Source organism: Cydia splendana, chromosome 13 (genome assembly GCF_910591565.1).
Source record: "Cydia splendana chromosome 13, ilCydSple1.2, whole genome shotgun sequence".
Taxonomy (NCBI): domain Eukaryota; kingdom Metazoa; phylum Arthropoda; class Insecta; order Lepidoptera; family Tortricidae; genus Cydia; species Cydia splendana.
The window spans coordinates 8,978,408-8,997,046 of record NC_085972.1 but is presented as its reverse complement, the minus strand read 5'-3'; the positions used below and the strand labels follow the sequence as shown (position 1 = coordinate 8,997,046).

Below are 18,639 nucleotides of genomic sequence, written 5' to 3'. Positions count from 1 at the left end.
TTTGATGATGTCCTTTGCACAAACGTTCAATTATTTAAAATAAAGAAATAACATATCCTTCTTACTTTCTAAATCCATTATAAATATTATTTCTCGATAACATCTAAAAAACATCACTATCTGTTCTTTGCCCATCACTACAGATGGTAGTCGTTTGTTCGTTCTCTATGTTTTTTCTGCATCATGTTTTGTAAGTTCATGGCGATTGGGTAAGTCGTTAAGTGGTAGGTAAATTTAACCAATGAATGGAGAGTAGTTTGCTTGTTATTGGTGGATTCTATATTTTACGTACGTGAACAAATAAAAAATAATTAATTGTCTGCTTGACGCATCGTGGGACGCTTTTATTCGCGCCGTGCAATTTTTATTTAATTTAAAATTATAAAGTGAGTACATCAGTATCGTTATTAATGTATTGATAATCATATTTTATGGTTCATAAGGTGTAAAATGTTAACGTTACATTAGTATATATTCCAGATGTCGGGAATAGCCAGTGCACGTTTAGCGGAGGAGAGAAAAGCTTGGCGCAGAGACCATCCTTTCGTACGTAGGATTTGGATTACCGTTTTTTTTTGCAAACAACAATTGTTACGTGTTTTAACGGGTCCGTCTTATTTTTTTCAGGGATTTGTAGCCAGGCCTATGAAAAACCCTGATGGATCACTCAATTTGATGACATGGGAGTGTGCGATTCCCGGAAAGAAGGGGGTTAGTATTTCTAGATTTTTCAGGAGCTATTTTCCTTTCAACTTGTTTGATTATTAAGTATTCTCCGCCAATAAAGATATTTCGATGATTATATGAAATTATTAGACGAAACATTGTACTAATATTACTTGTTACCGTAAAACGGGGTAAATAGGTCCAATATTCACATTCAACTGGAATTTTAACCATCTTCCGTAAGTCATAGAGTATTTTATAGTACTACATAAACATGTATGGTAAGCTCTTTTAGATGCTGAGTAGCCTTAAATTCCCGACTTATTGCCATATTTTGATATATTTTACAAAAACCCTATCGGATTTCAATTTACCCCTGACGGGGTAAATAGGTTCGAAAGTGAGGTTAATTGGAATTTTCACTAGGGTTGTCACTCAATCTATTCAAAGCTAGATAGGTACCTACCATCATCATCATCATCATCAGATACCTTCAAAACTAGTCTCGGAAGATCTTTACAATAGGCACTACATTAAAAATGCTTTGTGAGATCATATTTTTATTGAATAAATTAATTAATTTTTGACAACCCTATTAGGCAATGCCAATTTTCCCCATTAACAAACCAAATAACCCCCACGTTGTTCCAATTAGACCTGTTGACGTGCCAATTTCCCCCTTCACCGTTCCTATTATATCAAAAATAACCTAAAAACGAGTGGTTATCGAAAAACTAAGATTTGTAATGAAATATTACAATTATTTACTTACTTTTTGATTTATATAAACCACAATACACTATTATGATCGATATTATGCAAATTTCAACACTTTTCACAATATTACTTACCTAAAACTTGAAGTTAAAAGCACCATGCACACGTGTTGACGACTACCCTGACTTTAAATGTGTTTTTCTTACTGAAAAGCCATTGGCTGATTTAAATGCTCAGTGTAGCCAGTAGCAAAAAATACCATGTTCGTTCAGAAATTAATAAGTTGACCTCCTGTCTGGTTGTAATGGAACTAACAGACCAGTTTAGAAAAGCAGACTTTTATTCCAATTTACCCCGCGATTCCTATTTTCCCCGTTTTACGGTACCTTGGAATGGAATCCAAAACAACATTGTTTAAATTTCATCGTTTTATTCATACATAATATTTGTTTATTTATTTCAGACACCATGGGAGGGAGGCTTATACAAACTGCGAATGATCTTCAAAGATGACTACCCATCAAGCCCCCCGAAATGCAAATTCGAGCCTCCACTATTCCATCCCAACGTGTACCCGTCTGGAACAGTGTGCCTGTCTCTGCTCGACGAGGAGAAAGACTGGCGTCCCGCCATCACAATCAAACAGATCCTACTCGGCATCCAAGATCTCCTGAATGAGCCCAACGTGAAGGACCCTGCACAAGCTGAAGCTTACACAATTTACTGGTTAGTATTCATTAACGTATATCTCAGGACGGGCCTTACGGGCACTAAAACTGGTACTAGTTCAGTGGTGTCACTCACGATTTGGAGCTAAGTGTGCAGCCTAATGCAACTAGTTACGACCAATCGCGCGCGTGATGCGTACGCATCAACCAATTGCATTGTAGTGGTGTCACACCACTGTACTGGCCCCATTCATGCGCCATTCTTATTGCCCGTAAGGCCATTGAGTATCTGAAGAGTGCAAACCTCAATCTCTAGATTAATAATTAAATTGAATCCAGTAACTGTAATGCCATTTGATAAATAAATAACCCTTTAACAATCCTAAATAAAAAAAATACACTATTCAAGTGTCATTACCTACTTAAAGTCCTAGAAATGTATCATATCTAAGTGTTTCCTTTATAGGATTACTAAGAATTTCATCTAAACCAGTGATCCTTGGAAGCATCTGGAATGGCCCAGGAATTTATAAACAAAACAGCCCTTAACTGACTTATTTGTCAGTTATAGATCTTTGCTTCCGAACAGCCTCCTCCTGCAAAAAAGAAACTGTGTACATCACTGAATTAACCTATAACATGACAGCATAACTGACTTGTTAGTAAAACTTTACATGCATGGTTATATTTTACAAAGGCCTGTAACCTATATCTATATTTGTAAGAAAAAGATGCAGATAACAATTATTGATCATGTAATTTTTTCATCTACCCTCAACTGGCTTAAGGAGCCATTTGAGGGTAGATTTTGTTTACCTTTAATTTAAATATCTAAAGATACACAGATGCACACCCTTATTCATAAAACGTTATGTGCCTGATTTAGTTAAATTATGTTTTATCGTTTTCTTACAAACACATAAGTCAAAAAAAGGACAAACAATTATTAGCTAATTGAGGTTTGTAGCGCGTTTATGAATAAGGGGGACAGACTATAATAACGACCCTCTAAATTTACTTATTTCAATCAGTGGTGCAATAGGCATTTTTATATTATCCTTTGCCTTTCATTGAATGTAATTTTATCATAGTTAATAATATTTGTTTCTTTTGTTACAGCCAAAACCGACTAGAGTATGACAAGCGAGTCCGCGCGCAAGCACGCGCTATGGCCGCCACCGAGTGAACACTCAACATTCTGGAATGTTCCCAAAGCTCAACTACCGCCATCTCAAAGTATAGCTGCAACTGTAACATGTCACAGATAAAACGGGCATTTGATGATATTGTTTTTTTTTTACTATTATGGCCTGGATGAAAGTTCTTCAAGCCATGGTTATATTGAAAATAAGTTCAGTTGCAGTACAACAGACATGCTTTACAGTTGCATCTATGTTATCTTGTCTGTTGCAGCCAAATGCATTCCACAAAAGAATCTGTAAAACATCAATTGGTATTGTATACTTACTCTGTTGATTCCAGGGCTACCCCACAAGTCTCTGAAGCTGGCTAATAGATGTTTAATTAGGGTAAGGTATAATCTTGTCTAAGCTCTATCTCAAGTATTATTGTGTTAATATATTATTCAAGATTGTACCTAAGGTAAGGTTGCATCAACACAAAGAATATGTAAAAAATATATGGTGTTACATTAAATATTGAGCTGACAAACATTCAAATTTCAATGTGTAAAGCTCTTTACTTAGAGTTTTTAGTGTTGATGTAACTTTATGACCAAATTAATTCAAATATTTTGTAATTAAATAGGTTTTTATTTTAGATAGTTTTCAGATCAGTGGGGTTCTTTCTCATCTTACATTTATGACTAGATATAATTGAAATCAGCTGATGTATTTTAGTGTAGGGCTGCAGAATTTAGCCCTTTTGTAGTTTGTAAATCAAGTAATATTGTAAAATAACACTTAACACTCCATAATAGACCTGGCAATTATTGTTTACATTAGAATATTGTTAACTATTAAGGACCTAATTTATTGGTAAATGACAGCATTAGGGAGGCAGTATTGGTCCCAAACATTTGTGCTATTAATATGGTGTTATTTCTACAGCTTTGTTTTAGTCGCGGCACCTTTGCGCGCAAAAACATGTCTGCGAAAATAATACTTTACATACTGTCGAGATGTTCAAAATGTAAGTTGCTTTAAGAATCTGCGTCATTATTTTAACTATTTTTGTATCTTACGTCCGTCTTATCGAACAATAAAAATTGTAAAAGTTTTTTTAGTATTTTTCCCTACTCTACCTTTCCCATAGATCCTGTTTTTAGCATAAATATACATGTTTTTATAACGCCATTGCAATTTATTGGGTCATGTAGGTAAAAAAATTGGCGTAAGTGGATAGACATGGGATAAACAAACGGTTCGCGAAGGAAGTCTCAGAACCAAAGAATATAATACTCACTAATCAGAACATTCAACATTTTATAAGTCGCTTAATTTAATAGCTTTAATGCGAATTTAATTTTTGATTCATTGCGGCTTTTCATCGAAAATTTAATTTGTTGAACCCACTTAGCTGGCAATGTAACATTACAACAAATCGCAAAAGTGAGAGGACGCCTCCCTGGCCGCACACGGACGGAATATTCATTCGGTTTCCATACGGAATGAGAGGTGGGAACGGGACGTCGCTCTACAAATGCATAGCGCTGTCTCGCTTGCACATGTCATTCCGTCCGTGTACGGCCAGGCTTAAACGGAATCTATTATAATTTCCTCCCTATTTAATAATTAAAATTAGCTCGATAGTTTCAAGCTGCATAATAAGTTTATACACTGCTAAAACCATTATAACTTAATTTCAGCTTTGTCGTAAAATATATAGATGGTCAAGCAAATCTTGTCAGTAGAAAAAGGCGCGAAATTCAAATTTTCTATGAGACGATATCCCTTCGCGCCTACATTTTTCAAATTTGCCGCCTTTTTCTACTGACAAGATTTGCTTGACCAAGCTTTGCGTAAAATACTTAACATAAGGCTGTATACGTTATTGCTTTAGCCTAAGACAGTATAGAAGTAAAAAAAAGCTGTTTGTTAAATTGACAGATATCTGACACTGACAGTTCTAAAAGATATTCAGTGGGTAATACTTGAATACTTTTTATTTATAGTGTTTTATGTGTATTTCAATTAAATTACATTGAAGTATATAAAGGACAACTAAATTATTTTATTTGAACGTTTGGATACATGTTAAATTCCTATTCAGTGTTGTTATAAATTCCGATAACCTAATTATTCATTGTTGTTAAACACTTCAACACTTGCCTAAATCTTATCAAAAACTTCAGACGATAACAATGGCAGACGACGAAGTAGATCCAAAAGAGTATCGTTGGGAAACCGGCTATGAGAAAACCTGGTAAGTAGCTATCCTAACTCTCTATAATAGTAATGTTTATGATAGTTCTGCTGAATTGAGGTTATGTTTAGTATTCTATGAGCAAACTATTATTTTTGTTTCTGAATATGCCAAATCTTTTAATATAGGGAGGCAATTAAAGAAGATGAGGATGGTTTGGTGGAAGGCCTGGTGGCGGAGTTCGCCCAAAAGGCAGCTCGGAAGGCAGCGGCGCCGCGCAAAGGGCCCGTGAGGCTTGGCATGATGCGGCATCTTCTGGTAGCCGTGGACTGCTCCGAGGCGATGAGCTGCCAGGACATAAAGCCTACTAGATTCCTTTGCACACTAAAGGTATGTCATCACATTTTCTATTCTCCTCTTATTCACATGTATATACTCCTATCTAATATTCTTTTGTACACTTGGCAGCATGACTGGTATTATCAATTTTAAATTTTACTCATAAACCATAATTACATTCATGTCAACTAGGTACCTATATAATATTATTATGTATTTTGTTAGTATATTTTTGGACAGATTTTTTTTAATACATTTTGAATGTGATATTGACATTCTGTGCATTTTTCAGTTGTTAGAGAGATTTATAGAAGAATTCTTTGATCAAAACCCCTTGAGTCAACTGGGCCTGGTGCTGATGAAGAACAAGAGAGCAGAGAGGCTGACTGAAATGTCAGGGAATGTTAGAAAACACATAAAGGCTGTACAAGGGTAAGATACACTAATAGGGATGATGACACATGTTGAATCTTATAACAAAACCTAGTAAAATAGATAGCAAATGAGCAATTTATCACAATAATGTGGATATTAAAATAATATATGGAAATAATACAAAAATACAGGAACTGAAAGTTCCAAAATTAAGTTTTTTTTAACTTCCAAGAAGGAAATAAGTAAGGATACCATTTGATTCCTTAAATTTTATCCAAAAAAAGATTGTATAGCATCTATAATGTACATAAACGCAATATTTCACCGACAAAAACGCAATTATCTTGTTTTTTCCATACAGTCCATACTTCAAGATGGACTCTCAGTGACCTTGACGTCACGGTCACTTATCGTTTTGTTAGGGGCGTTTCGCGAGTGAAGTACGATTGTCAGACTTTGACTATCATTTCTGACTTTTGTATTGCTTTATTGCAATGGGTCCCATATAGACATTTGATCCTAAAAACAAACCTGATCGATTGATATCGTAAATGAACATTTGTCATCTCTAGCCTATTGAAACCCTTTCTACCAACTTTAAACATTGTAATAGTTTTCTATTAACACTTTCCACTGCGGCAATTTATTAACATACTAAATCGGCCGAATCAACCCATTACTGCAGCAAACATGTTAACAGAACATCCCAGTTTGACTAGGCTAAGTTTACACCAACTTGGTATTGAGAGTACCATATTTGACATAGCACTTAGTATTCAAATATAACATCTCTACTCTATTCTACTCTCTCTACTCTAATTAAGAAATGTGATTCATTTATAACTCTAAAAGTCTCTAAAATAGGTTCAAAATTTGTAAAAGTTACCCAACACTTTATAACATCAGATATTTTTTAGGATTATAATGTAAAAAATATGTTGTTTAAGATATTTATTACCAATAAAATCTCTTTTTATATAATCTTAGTCAGCGGTTGGCAACCTTTTAGCAGCCAAGGGCCACATAGTAGTTAACGGAGGTGACGCGGGCCGTACTTTGTTAATATTTATGACTTTATGAGACATTGTCGTTTGTCACTATTACATACAAAATAGCCAAGGAGGCTCACGGGCCGCAAGTGACAGGTACACGGGCAGCATGCGGTCCGCGGGCCGCAGGTTGCCGACCGCTGATCTTAACAATGCAAATATAACCATATTTCTGAAAATGTTACACTTTTAATAACACATTCTTTTCCTCAGCTTGTCAAATATAGCCCTGACTGGTGAGCCCTCACTGCAAAACACATTGGAGTTCGCAAGCCGAGTCCTTAAGCCCCTTCCTGGACATGCTTCAAGAGAACTTCTAGTGTTATTTGCCTCACTCACTACTTGTGATCCGGGGGACATAACTACAACTATACAGGTATGTTGGGACTATATGTTCAGGTTTTAGTGCTAAGTGCCAGGCGTACAAGTAATAGACAAGAAAGATATGACCACACAATCACAAACTGGGTGAGCTTTTCTTCTGAAACAAGTTAACACATATATCAAGACCAGATTTTTGTTCCTCATCATTCAGCATTGCTGTCCCAATGGCAGCTGGTTTTTGGGGTAGATTTTAGTATCTTTCCATATTTATTTTGATTTACACCTAGATCTGGTTTAGTACCAATAATCCAAAATATAAGTACTAATTTCTCTTAACCACTTGACCGTCCGACGATAGCATAGTATCAGAAACCAATATGCTCTTAATCGTCCGCGGGAACCTTACTATCCCATGGTGGAAGGTGGAAGAAGGACAGTTGATTTCAGAGCCATCTAACGGAATATTTCGGCATTATTTACTAATTCTCTTGATGCAACAACGTAGCCTAACCAAATAGTTAGCTCTAAAAAATATAGATGGCAGTGTACGCAAGGCCTTAGCAAAGAGAATAGATAGTATAGAGGGGTCCTGTCATAGTAAATTTTGTAGTCACAGTAAATTTACTGCCATCTATCGACACACGACTAAAACTCAAAATGAAAACGTATAAAACTATCAAAAAATTAATATATTTGGATAAATGATTTTATTATTTTTATATAATTTTGACCCATGTTCATTCACTGATACCTATGTGTTAAAATTGTTAAATATGAAACGGTGTCGTCACCGCCATCTAGCCGAGGATAGGCCAAAGGTGTATGCGCCATCTGTCCGAGAATGACTTTTTCTTGACATCCGAGGTACGTTTTTTCCTTAGACTTTATTCATCTTATACGGAGTTACATATGTCTTTGGCCTTAGACAATGCAATTTGCATGCGTCGGGGCGTGCGTCGCTAAAAAAACCCGGACGGTTGAGAGGAACACAGTCTCGCGGGCCGGACGGTAAAGTGGTTAAATGATATTTTGTTAAATGGTTGTTATTACAGAGTCTCAAGACCGACGGTATCAGGTGTAGTGTAATAGGATTGGCAGCTGAAGTCAGGATCTGTAAAAAGTTGTGTCAAGATACTGGAGGCGAATATGGGGTAAGTAAAAACATGGGATTTCAAGCTAACATGGTCAATTTGTCATTTATATTGTAACATTTTGAAACTGATACTAAAAACGGGGTGTACTAGTAATAGGTATATTTGTTTTTGACAGCTACTAATATTTTGGCACTGCACAATGGGGTTGGCCGGTCGAAGTATTTAGCAGATGGCGCCAACATAGCTTGCCCTGTCAATCCCGAGAATGGTGTCAATTTTTTGTTTTTTTAATGGATTTTTTATGCCCTGGGTGCCAGCCCTTAAAGCCAAATCTGATAGAAAAAGGGGCAAGCTATGATGGCGCCATCTATGCAAACCTTTGACAGTTGCCAACCCCTTCTCAGAGGTGTGCTGCGAGTTTCAAATTGTGGTGTACCTACATACCATAGCAAGACCCTCTTTCGGATTCGCTTGTTACTCACTTCTACTACTACTTATCGTCCTCATCCGCATTCTCATTTGGAATTGTACCGAAGTATCCGGCGTTCACAAAAACAAATATTCATGGAAAATACCCCGTTTTCCTTGCTGAAAAAAGCGACCCAAAACCGTCTTTTGAGAAACCCTCCTGTCCCACTGGACGTAAGCTAATAATCGAACGAGCGAGCGAAGCGAACGAAGTTCTTACATTCGACTTGGGACACGCGGCTGGCTAGGGGCACGTCCCGGCATTTCGATGTTTTTAAGCTGAACTATCAGAGGATAGTTTGATACTCAAGAACTTAAGTAAATTTGTTCTAATTTAAATGAAATTGGGTAAACGTGTAGTTGAGGGCATTATATTTTAGTCATTAAATTATGAGCAGGCTCGATCAAGGGGTTATTGAGCTAGAAGAGCTTAGAAGGCTAAAAAGCTATTTGTGAGGGGTCTTGCTATTCTGGTCATCTTTTTGCAAGAAAGTATGGTCGAGTTTGGTATCAAATGAAAGTGCTCGGCTTGCACTTTTATAATATCGTTTTTAAATTTACCATTTTGAAATAATTAGCAAGATAAAAATAAACATAATATAGGTATTTGACATTTGACAGGATATATTTCGGCTTACCTATACCTATAGTCGGTCAAACAAGTTTGTCAGTAGAAAAAGGCGCGATATTCAAATTTTCTATGGGACGATAACCCTTCGCGCCTACATTTTTAGCCGCTTTTTTCTACTGACGGAAATATCTTGACATACTATAAATTGTTGCCATGTGTAAGCATTTTACGTCAAAAATGTGACAGCTACGTAGAAAGTGGCGCCCTCATATCTCCGTCATTACTGGACCGATTTTGAAAATTATTTTTTTGATTGTATGTATATGCATACAGATTGGTCCCGTTTTTGTCAAAACCCAGTTCTTATGATGGGATCCATGTGGAATCGAGGGAACTCCTCAAATCTTAAAGGCATACATATAGTGATTTATGTGTTCTATCAACAAATCAAGCATATACATTCAAAAAAGTGACATCTGATGAAGTGGAACTGCTGATGATGATTAGAACGGAACTCTTCAACGAAGCAGAGTTCACGTTTGGCGATTTGTCCTCTTCGTTATGTTTGTTAAGCAAGTTAAGTTTTTAAGCCACATTTTTGTCAAGCTCGAGTTCTGATGATGGGATCCACGAGGAATCGAGGGAACTCCTCAAATCTTAAAGGCATGCGTATAGAGATTTTTGTATTTTCATCAGAAAATCAAGCATTTTCATTAAAAACTGTCGCATTTGATGAAGTGAAACTGCTGATGATGATCAGAACGGAACTCTTCAACGACACATAGTTCACGTTTGGCGATTTGTCCTCTTCGTTATGTTTGTTAAGCAAGTTCTTAAGTTTTTAAGCCACATTTTTGTCAAGCGCGAGGTCTGATGATGGTATCCATGAGGAATCGAGGGCAGAGGTGTATTTACAAATTTGGCGCCCCGGGCCATTTTGATTTGCCGCCCCCCTTCATCAGTGACGATAAAGTATTTTATTTAAGAAAAAAAAAACCTGCAACAAGTGCCTTTGGGGTGTGAAATAAAAAAAAACGAAACATTTACCATCATAGGCATTTACATTGTTTTCCTATGTACAAATTGGTTGACAAAATCATTAATGACGCTGCCGTAATTTAAAACGTTTGTCAGCTCAGCTTCTATAAGTATTAAGAAGAGCTAAGCTGTAGAAAGGTATAGAAGGCAATAGAGAGTACTCTCTCCAGGCGGGTGTTATGCCTGGGGACCGAAGTCCATTGAGAGTTGGTCGGAAGTTATATATATAGAAACTGACATTATAACTCCGTAAGCGCGATGTAGGTCTCACATACTAATTGCGTTCTAGACGTAGTATCTTCTTAGCAGTTTTTGTGCGTTCTAAGCTCCCTAACGCCATCTGTTAGGTTATTGTGGAACGACGTTTGGCAGTGACAGCTAGAGGAGACGCCACATCAGCCCCCCTTTGAGCGGAGGGGTCAGCGACGACGTATGAAGTGTGCAGCGAAACCAGATGTGCTCGAGCCAGTGTGGCGAGCGAAGATGCTCAGAGTCACAGGCGAGCGGAGCGGCTCAGAGCCAGTGTGACGAGCGCAGTAGCTCAGAGCCAGAGAGGCGAGCGGAGAGAGAGAGAGATTGAGGTACCAGGCATGAATATTTACAAGATATTTACAGGTATATCACATATGTACAGACTGTACAGAGGCATGCTAGGTGGTACACTCAGAGAGGGAAATGGCTTGCTGCGAGGCGGCGTCGTCAGGATCTTGAGGTCTTCATGGCTGTCCAATGTCGGAAGGTCACCAATGTAGAAAGTAGAGAGGGGCAATAGAGAGTACTCTCTCCAGGCGGGTGTTATGCCTGGGGACCGAAGTCCATTGAGAGTTGGTCGGAAGTTATATATATAGAAACTGACATTATAACTCCGTAAGCGCGATGTAGGTCTCACATACTAATTGCGTTCTAGACGTAGTATCTTCTTAGCAGTTTTTGTGCGTTCTAAGCTCCCTAACGCCATCTGTTAGGTTATTGTGGAACGACGTTTGGCAGTGACAGATAGAGGAGACGCCACAAAGCTATTCAGGCGCTCTTCGCTGATAGTGGAACGTAGATAATTTTTTATTCTTTTGAGTGCAGAAAGGTGACGTTACTAATGTCACTATTCTAGGTACAGATTTATATGGGCCGTTTTTGTCACTCAATGACGATGCTACCTCGTTATATTTGCCTGGTCTGATCGGTGACCGGTGGGTACCGCTGGGTTTTGGCCATTGCGAATCAAGGTGAGGCATTGACAGTCAGACTGGATATAGCTACTAGCGGTCGGGTCTGGCATCGAGTCTGCTCGAGGGACTATGTTATACAAATGGATCGCTAGCTTTTTTCCGGTAGACGCACATGAGCCGTATAGTAGACGGAAGCTGCTCCGATAGTGTGGATATTACCGCTGGCGTTGCACTAGGTTCTGTGCTGTCATTGCTGCATATCAATGATAATCATTGTTATGCAGACGACAGTAGTAGGGATGCGTATTACACAGACCGTACCATTATCCCTCATTCTGTGGCGCTGGAAAGTCATGAAAAGTATTGTATTTGTATCTGATATCGAGAGCACTATCAAAATCGACAAATAATTAAAATAATGTTATTTAAATTTTACAAATAAATAGGGGAGCGACAAAATTCTGGTCGACCCTATCTGAACAGCAAATAAAATATTTTTTAGATCCAAATTTGCCGCCCCCTAAAATCTGACGCCCTAGGCTTCAGCCTACCCAGCCTAGTGGTAAATCCGGCACTGCGCCGTACTAATACTTCTTGAACGAAAATGTTGCTTAATTTAGGTACTTGTTGGTAGATATTTTAAGCAATTGGTGGGGCTTGAAGCGTTCGTTTGTTTATTAATTTAAATGTCAATTAAAATATAATAAAAAATATAGCTAAGTTTGATTATAAAAGGCGCCCAGAAAAAGCCGCGAGGGGGCGGCGAAAGCCGCCCCCCCGCGGCCTGCCGCCCCGGGCCATGGCCCCCTTGGCCCTAGGGTAAATACGCCCCTGATCGAGGGAACTCCTCAAATCTTAAAGGCATGCGTATAGAGATTTGCGTATTTTCATCAGAAAATCAAGAATTTACATTCAAAACTGTCGTATTTGATGAAGTGGAACTGCTGATGATGATCAGAAGAGAACTCTTCAATGACTACATGTTTGGCGATTTCGAATTTCGATTTTGACGGAGCTGGCCCTGGAGCCAGACCTGACCCGGATCCGGGCTCTTATCTGGACCTGAACCCAGACCTGGACCCGGACTTGGACCTGGACTTGGACCTGGACCAAGACCTAGACCTGGACCTCGACTTGGACCTGGTCCTGGACCCTGAACTGGACCCGGACTCGGACCTTGACCCGGAAAACCACTGATACCTAAGCTAAATAAACCACTATGATTACCTACCATAAAATGTAGGTATAAAGTATATTGACGCCAAACTTACTAGCCCCTCCCGCTCAAACCCCCGTACACCGCACCACACGCGCCGTTAAGTGAGTTAGGTTAGGTTTGCATTGCGATCCTCACAGAATCGAAAATAAGTGGGTTAGGTTAGGTTAGAACTGCGAGCCTTACAGAAACGAAATGCTACTAGAAAAGTGGTTTTGGTTAGGTTCGAACTGTAATCCACACAGAACCGAACTGCTATCAGAGAAGAGGGTTCGTGAGGCTAAAAATGCGACCCTTACAGAAACGAAATGCTACCTACTAGAAAAGTGGGTGGTTTTACCTCCTTTTCTACATAGTGCACCATCTATATACAATAATCTTTCACCGGCTCCCATAGAAGTCGGTTTTTTTTTCTTGAAATTTATTTTCTACTATTTTATGTCGAACTATACGAGTAAGTAGGTGCAACTAAGTCAATTGCTGTATATAATTTTTGGCAAACCGCAAGTTCTCAGTTCGGGGCTAACTACTAGTGAGTAACGAATGGTATTCAGGTGATACTAGACGACGTCCACTACCGAAGCCTCCTACTGGAGTGCACGGCGCCGCCGGCGCGCGCGCGCAGCCTGGACGCGGGGCTCGTCAAGATGGGCTTCCCGCACGCGCCGCCCTCCGAGCAGGACAACAGCGCGCCCCCGCCCGTCACGCAGTGCATGTGGTCAGTACCTGTACCTGCTTTATTACACAAGTGACAATGTTTAGGGGCCAGTTCTACCAACCACACTTGACAGCCTGATCAACGTCACACAGCGATTTACTAATGAAATTGCTCATAAAATATTTTTTTGCGAACGCTTTACACTTAAAAGACTTGGTGCAACCCACCCTAAATGTCGGTTGCACCAAACAGCCTGTCATCGTTAAAACGTTTGCAAAGTTTTTTGTATGGAGGGTTTCATAGTTGATTGTTGTGTAACGTCGATCACTCCTAGTATCGTTGGTGCAACTGGCCCTTAGTGAAGCTTGTTGCATTGCATAGTCGTCGCGCATAGTGAAAATCACATTACCAATAGTCTAGAATTGTTTCGGTGTCCTCGTAAAATCGCTTCGATATTAACGAATATAGCTAACGGCTCGGCCACGACATTGCGCGACTGACGGCGGCGGCGGCGGCGGCAACCATAGGTTGGAGCGAGACAGCGATCCCAGCTATGGTTGCCGCTGCCGACAGTCACGCAATGTCATGGCCGAGCCGTAATGGAGTAATTTTGTGCATTTAGAAGGATCTTAAACATGATGGCTGTAATCTCTGATATCTATTATTAAGTTTTTCGTTAATTGTGTAAATTGTTTTTTTTTTTCAGTCACTTGGAAGAGGGCGAAGGCGTAGGCACAGAAGGGCACCTCTGCCCGCAGTGTCGCAGCAAATACTGCTCTCTGCCGGCGCAGTGCCGGACTTGCGGCCTCACGTTGGCGTCAGCGCCACATCTAGCTAGGTAAGACCTAATCTAGAAGAGGGCAAAGGCTGTAGGCACGGAAGGCCACCTCTGCCCGCAATGTCGCAGCAACAGCAAATACTGCTTCTTGTCGGCGCGGTGTCGGAGCGAGTTAGACGAGCTAGACTTTAATAATAACTTAAATGGAATACAGCCACGACCGCGACAGTATCTCGCCCGCGAGATATGTTACCCGTCTTTTTCTAACTGTATTAATTAGATAGGGACGGGAGTCTTATCTCGCGGGCGAGATACTGTCGCGGCGCAACTGTACCAAGCCTACAGACAGTTGAATAGCTAACAACATTTGTTGCAGATCTTACCATCACCTGTTCCCTGTGGAGCCGTATGAAGAAATACCAAACGAAGGCCAAGCTCAGTACTGTTTTGGGTGTTTAAGGCCTTTTGTGGAACTTGATAAAGAAGTAAGTACCTAAACGACGAACATCCAAATTAACAACAAACAAATAACAAATTAACGAGTAAGTACCTAAACGACGAACATTAAAACTGGTTATACTCTGTATCTTTAGGTATTTAAATAAAAGTATACAAACAATTTATTGGTTAACCCACCAAATACAAAAGCGCCTGGGTCTGTCACTGAACGACCTGACTTTAGTTTAACCTAGATTATTTGATCATGTAATGTTTTCATCTACCCTTAACTGGCTTAAGGAGCCTTTTGAGGGTAGATTTTGTTTACTTTTATTTAAATACCTAAAGATACATACTATAATACTGGATAACACTGGTTTAGTTTAGTTTGTATACTATGTGTATTTGGGTATCCGTATCTGTGTTTGTATTTGGGTTATTCCGATAGATTCTGCGTTTTTCTATAAACATGGTCATACATACCAAGTTGGTTACTAAGTTCTGTTACTATAAAAATATTTATCTAAGTACATGAAATAAACAAATGAAAGCAATATAATAAAAGACAGACAATCAGGATGTAGATCTATAAATATTATTCAGAATGACCTTTCGCATGAACACGGAGAGATGAAGAGAAGTCGCGTACTGGAGAAAATACAATATCAAGTTATATAACATCACAACACAGGTAATAAATTACAATAGGCGACACGTGTATCGGTGGAAAACCTTCAGTAACTTACACGTTACACGTGCTCATTACGTTTCCATTATTAACTAAAAAACCAACATTATAATAAATAGAAATAATAGGACAGATGTTACAGTTCCAACTTCACCTGCGCACACAGTTTGTTCAGCCGACTTATTTGCATTATTAGCATATCGAATTTAATTATAAGCACATTAATTTATTTACATACTTACGAGACATTACACGTGGAAAGGTATAGATAGATCGATGGAATATTCGTTATTGCGCACCTTAATAATAAAAAAAAAAAACCGGTCAAGTGCGAGTCGGACTCGCGTTCCAAGGGTTGGGACATTACCCAATTTTTAACAATGTATTTTTTTATGTGGAACGTGAATGATGTCCTTAAAAAACCCGTAGGGGTCGGATCAAAAACTAAGTAATTAAGTTCGACTCGTGCTTGACTGCACATTTCTAATAGGTTTTCCTGTCATCTATAGGTAAAGAACTATTTTGCGTATTTTTTCATAAATTTAGACCCAGTAGTTTCGGAGATAAAGGGGGGTGGTCGGACAGACAGACGCACGTTTTTACCTTTAAGGTACGGAAACCTAAAAATAAAACGACAGAAGGTAATCATTGAAGATACCTCTACGAATAGCTCTAGCAAATTGACAATCGTTTATAGAAAACGCCCATTGAATCTTAAATAATAATGTATGGAAATCATTATGACATGACTCACGTGACTTCGTCGCTTTTGTCATCCCGATACATTTCCGTCCGGATCCTCGTTATCGGTAATCCATTACTGGTATTACAGGTAATCCTTTACGGACATTATGTCAGTAAAGTCCTGAAATTTTAATATCAGAAGCAGTCAATACTTGCTCCAGCTAACCGTCGAGTCGCCAGCTAGCGATTATTGACGCTGCCATTTAAATATGAAATGTAACTACTGCTTAGAAGGTCCATATTCCTTTGATTCTCTTAACAGGCAACACAAATTCCGTCCGTCCGGGTATAATCAAAGGAATATGAACCTTCTATGCATGTAGTAGTAGTGGTGTGAATAAGGGGATGGAGTAATTTAAACCCAAAGGGCGCCGTAAGCCTTTAAAAATGATTGCATATACTCTAGAAATTTCGTCCAATAGCACCGTGACCGGGTGGCCTAGTGGTATAATATGGCATCTGCCGCGAACGCAGAATACGCTACTTCGATCCCAGCCACTTTTACTTTCGTATATCCAGTTCATCGATTTCAGGGCTATAACCGCGAAAATCGAAGTTCGCAAATTGCGGGCATTTTTCTCTGTCAGTCTTATTACGCCTTCATTGGAGTAAAAGAGAAAGATCCCCGCAATTTGCGAATTTCGGTTTTCGCGGTAGCCCCTCTGTTTATAGTGAGTAATTCCTTCTGTTGTTGTACAGTTGCACCGCTGCCCGCGTTGCCGCGAGCATTACTGCTGGGAGTGCGCGAGCGCGGTCGCGGCGACACTGCACGTGTGTCCTGCTTGCGCCTCGCGTCCACACCTGTACCAGCGGCTGCCAGACCACGAGTGAAGCGAGGACATGTTAGTGTGTAGTTTAATTCTTTCGGCAGTGATTGAGGATGTCACAATCCACGACCATAGACTTTTCAAGGGTGTTCCCGTTCAAACCTGTACCAGTGGCTTTCGGACCACGAGTGAAGTGAGGACATGTATGTGTCACTTGTTTGTGAGCTTTTGTCGCCGACTGCTGGCAATTATTGAGTTTGTTACCGTGTACGGCCTCGGGATGATAATAGTTTATCGGACTACTATTGGAACCAGCTGCTGGCAGACCGTAGTGAAGTGAAGACATAAGTTAGTGTGTGTATACATATACATATTTACGAACACTGGTTCGGACGCTCGCTTCAGTTTGAGCACATTTCACGGCTACGACTACTGATAAGAAGCTGTTATTGAGGTAGTAACATGAACGCAAGCAGACGAAATATTTGAATGTTTCATTTTTAAGGTTTTCAATTTCATGGATCCTTACGCATGATCGCAGTCGTAGATGAGATGAGATGACGCACAAATATTGACAAATCTAGACAGCTGAAACAGAATGTGCTATACCTATGCGTAACTGTGGAAGAGCGTCATTCAGTGATCTTCAGTTGTCAAACATTGTACTATTTATTGTATATTCTGTACTGGTATTATTTTCTTCCATCCATCATTTCAACATATCGGGGCCATAAGTTGAAAAGTGACATTTGAATATCAGTCTTATTGTTACGTGATAAAGTTCATGTTCATAATCGACCGCTGGTACGGAGACTGCTGTATATAATCGGCTAAAGTCGCAAGCCCCTAACTAAAGGTCATTAGAGATTTGCTAATTTATTCAATAATACCTAAAGTTGCTCTGGAGAAGTTACGAGATTTGCGACTTTAGCGGACGATATAAGATTAATAAACCAAACTGTGACTTTATTACACACAAAATATTCAAAATTGAAATAAAAAGAACAGTGTATTTTTATAAAGTGTTTATTTATATCACAATTCTCCCTTGCACTGAACATGTTGTTTATAAGATTTTTGCCAAACGTACATCAATACTCTATACTAATACTCAACCGTTATACTAATTTCGGTGTAAATATTTTTGAGGTTTTGACATATACATATATAACAAGGATTTTACCGACATAAACATGTTAGTCGGATCATGGTATGGTAGTCGCCGTTTTAGATTTTTTTTGTCGATCTATATAACTGCCGGCCTAGCCAAGGTTACGAACGCTATCGCTTCGACAACGAAAAGCATTATATCTCTCTATCGCTCTTCCCATATTAGCGCGACAGTGACAGTTGCGTTTCGATCGCTACGGAGCGTAAGCGATTGGCATCTTGGCTACGCGGCCTGGGCCATTTTAACCTTTTGCACCCCAAGGACGGATAATAATTATAAATTATAACCGCGCCCGAGAAAGTCAATGAGCGCAGAGATTTATCGAAAATATAACTAATATTTCTTGCAAGTTTTATTATTTTTCATTTGACGTAGAGTAT

At 39.2% G+C, this 18,639-nt stretch overlaps 2 protein-coding genes across 3 annotated transcripts; both read left to right on the top strand.

Moving 5' to 3' along the window:
- The first annotated feature begins 277 nt into the window (after positions 1–277).
- LOC134795992 (SUMO-conjugating enzyme UBC9-A) lies at positions 278–4,289 on the top strand. 2 transcript variants are annotated; one of them, XM_063767890.1, is made up of 5 exons: positions 278–386; positions 469–546; positions 628–711; positions 1,847–2,109; positions 3,171–4,289. In XM_063767890.1, exons 2-5 carry the CDS (start codon positions 481–483, stop codon positions 3,235–3,237), a joined length of 480 nt encoding a protein of 159 aa, XP_063623960.1. In that variant the 5' UTR covers positions 278–386; positions 469–480; the 3' UTR covers positions 3,238–4,289. The 2 variants fall into 2 exon arrangements, with proteins under 2 accessions (XP_063623960.1, XP_063623959.1); XM_063767889.1 differs by having other exon boundaries at positions 288–386; positions 481–546.
- An 869-nt stretch (positions 4,290–5,158) lies between these two features.
- LOC134796041 (general transcription factor IIH subunit 2) lies at positions 5,159–17,949 on the top strand. Its single transcript, XM_063767966.1, has 9 exons — positions 5,159–5,435; positions 5,564–5,765; positions 6,007–6,146; positions 7,352–7,514; positions 8,515–8,613; positions 13,570–13,733; positions 14,380–14,511; positions 14,828–14,936; positions 17,021–17,949. The coding sequence occupies exons 1-9, from the start codon at positions 5,374–5,376 to the stop codon at positions 17,150–17,152; spliced, it is 1,203 nt and encodes a 400-aa protein (XP_063624036.1). The 5' UTR covers positions 5,159–5,373; the 3' UTR covers positions 17,153–17,949.
- Positions 17,950–18,639: the final 690 nt, after the last annotated feature.

What these genes read in the sequence shown, in the direction of transcription:
- LOC134795992 (XM_063767890.1), top strand. Translation starts at nt 481, where the DNA reads ATGTCGGGAATAGCCAGTGCACGTTTAGCGGAGGAGAGAAAAGCTTGG. An exon ending in GGCGCAGAGACCATCCTTTC is followed by an intron (nt 547 to 627) that starts GTACGTAGGATT and finishes TATTTTTTTCAG; the next exon opens with GGATTTGTAGCCAGGCCTAT. An exon ending in CGATTCCCGGAAAGAAGGGG is followed by an intron (nt 712 to 1,846) that starts GTTAGTATTTCT and finishes TATTTATTTCAG; the next exon opens with ACACCATGGGAGGGAGGCTT.
- LOC134796041 (XM_063767966.1), top strand. Translation starts at nt 5,374, where the DNA reads ATGGCAGACGACGAAGTAGATCCAAAAGAGTATCGTTGGGAAACCGGC. An exon ending in CACATAAAGGCTGTACAAGG is followed by an intron (nt 6,147 to 7,351) that starts GTAAGATACACT and finishes TCTTTTCCTCAG; the next exon opens with CTTGTCAAATATAGCCCTGA. An exon ending in ACATAACTACAACTATACAG is followed by an intron (nt 7,515 to 8,514) that starts GTATGTTGGGAC and finishes TTGTTATTACAG; the next exon opens with AGTCTCAAGACCGACGGTAT.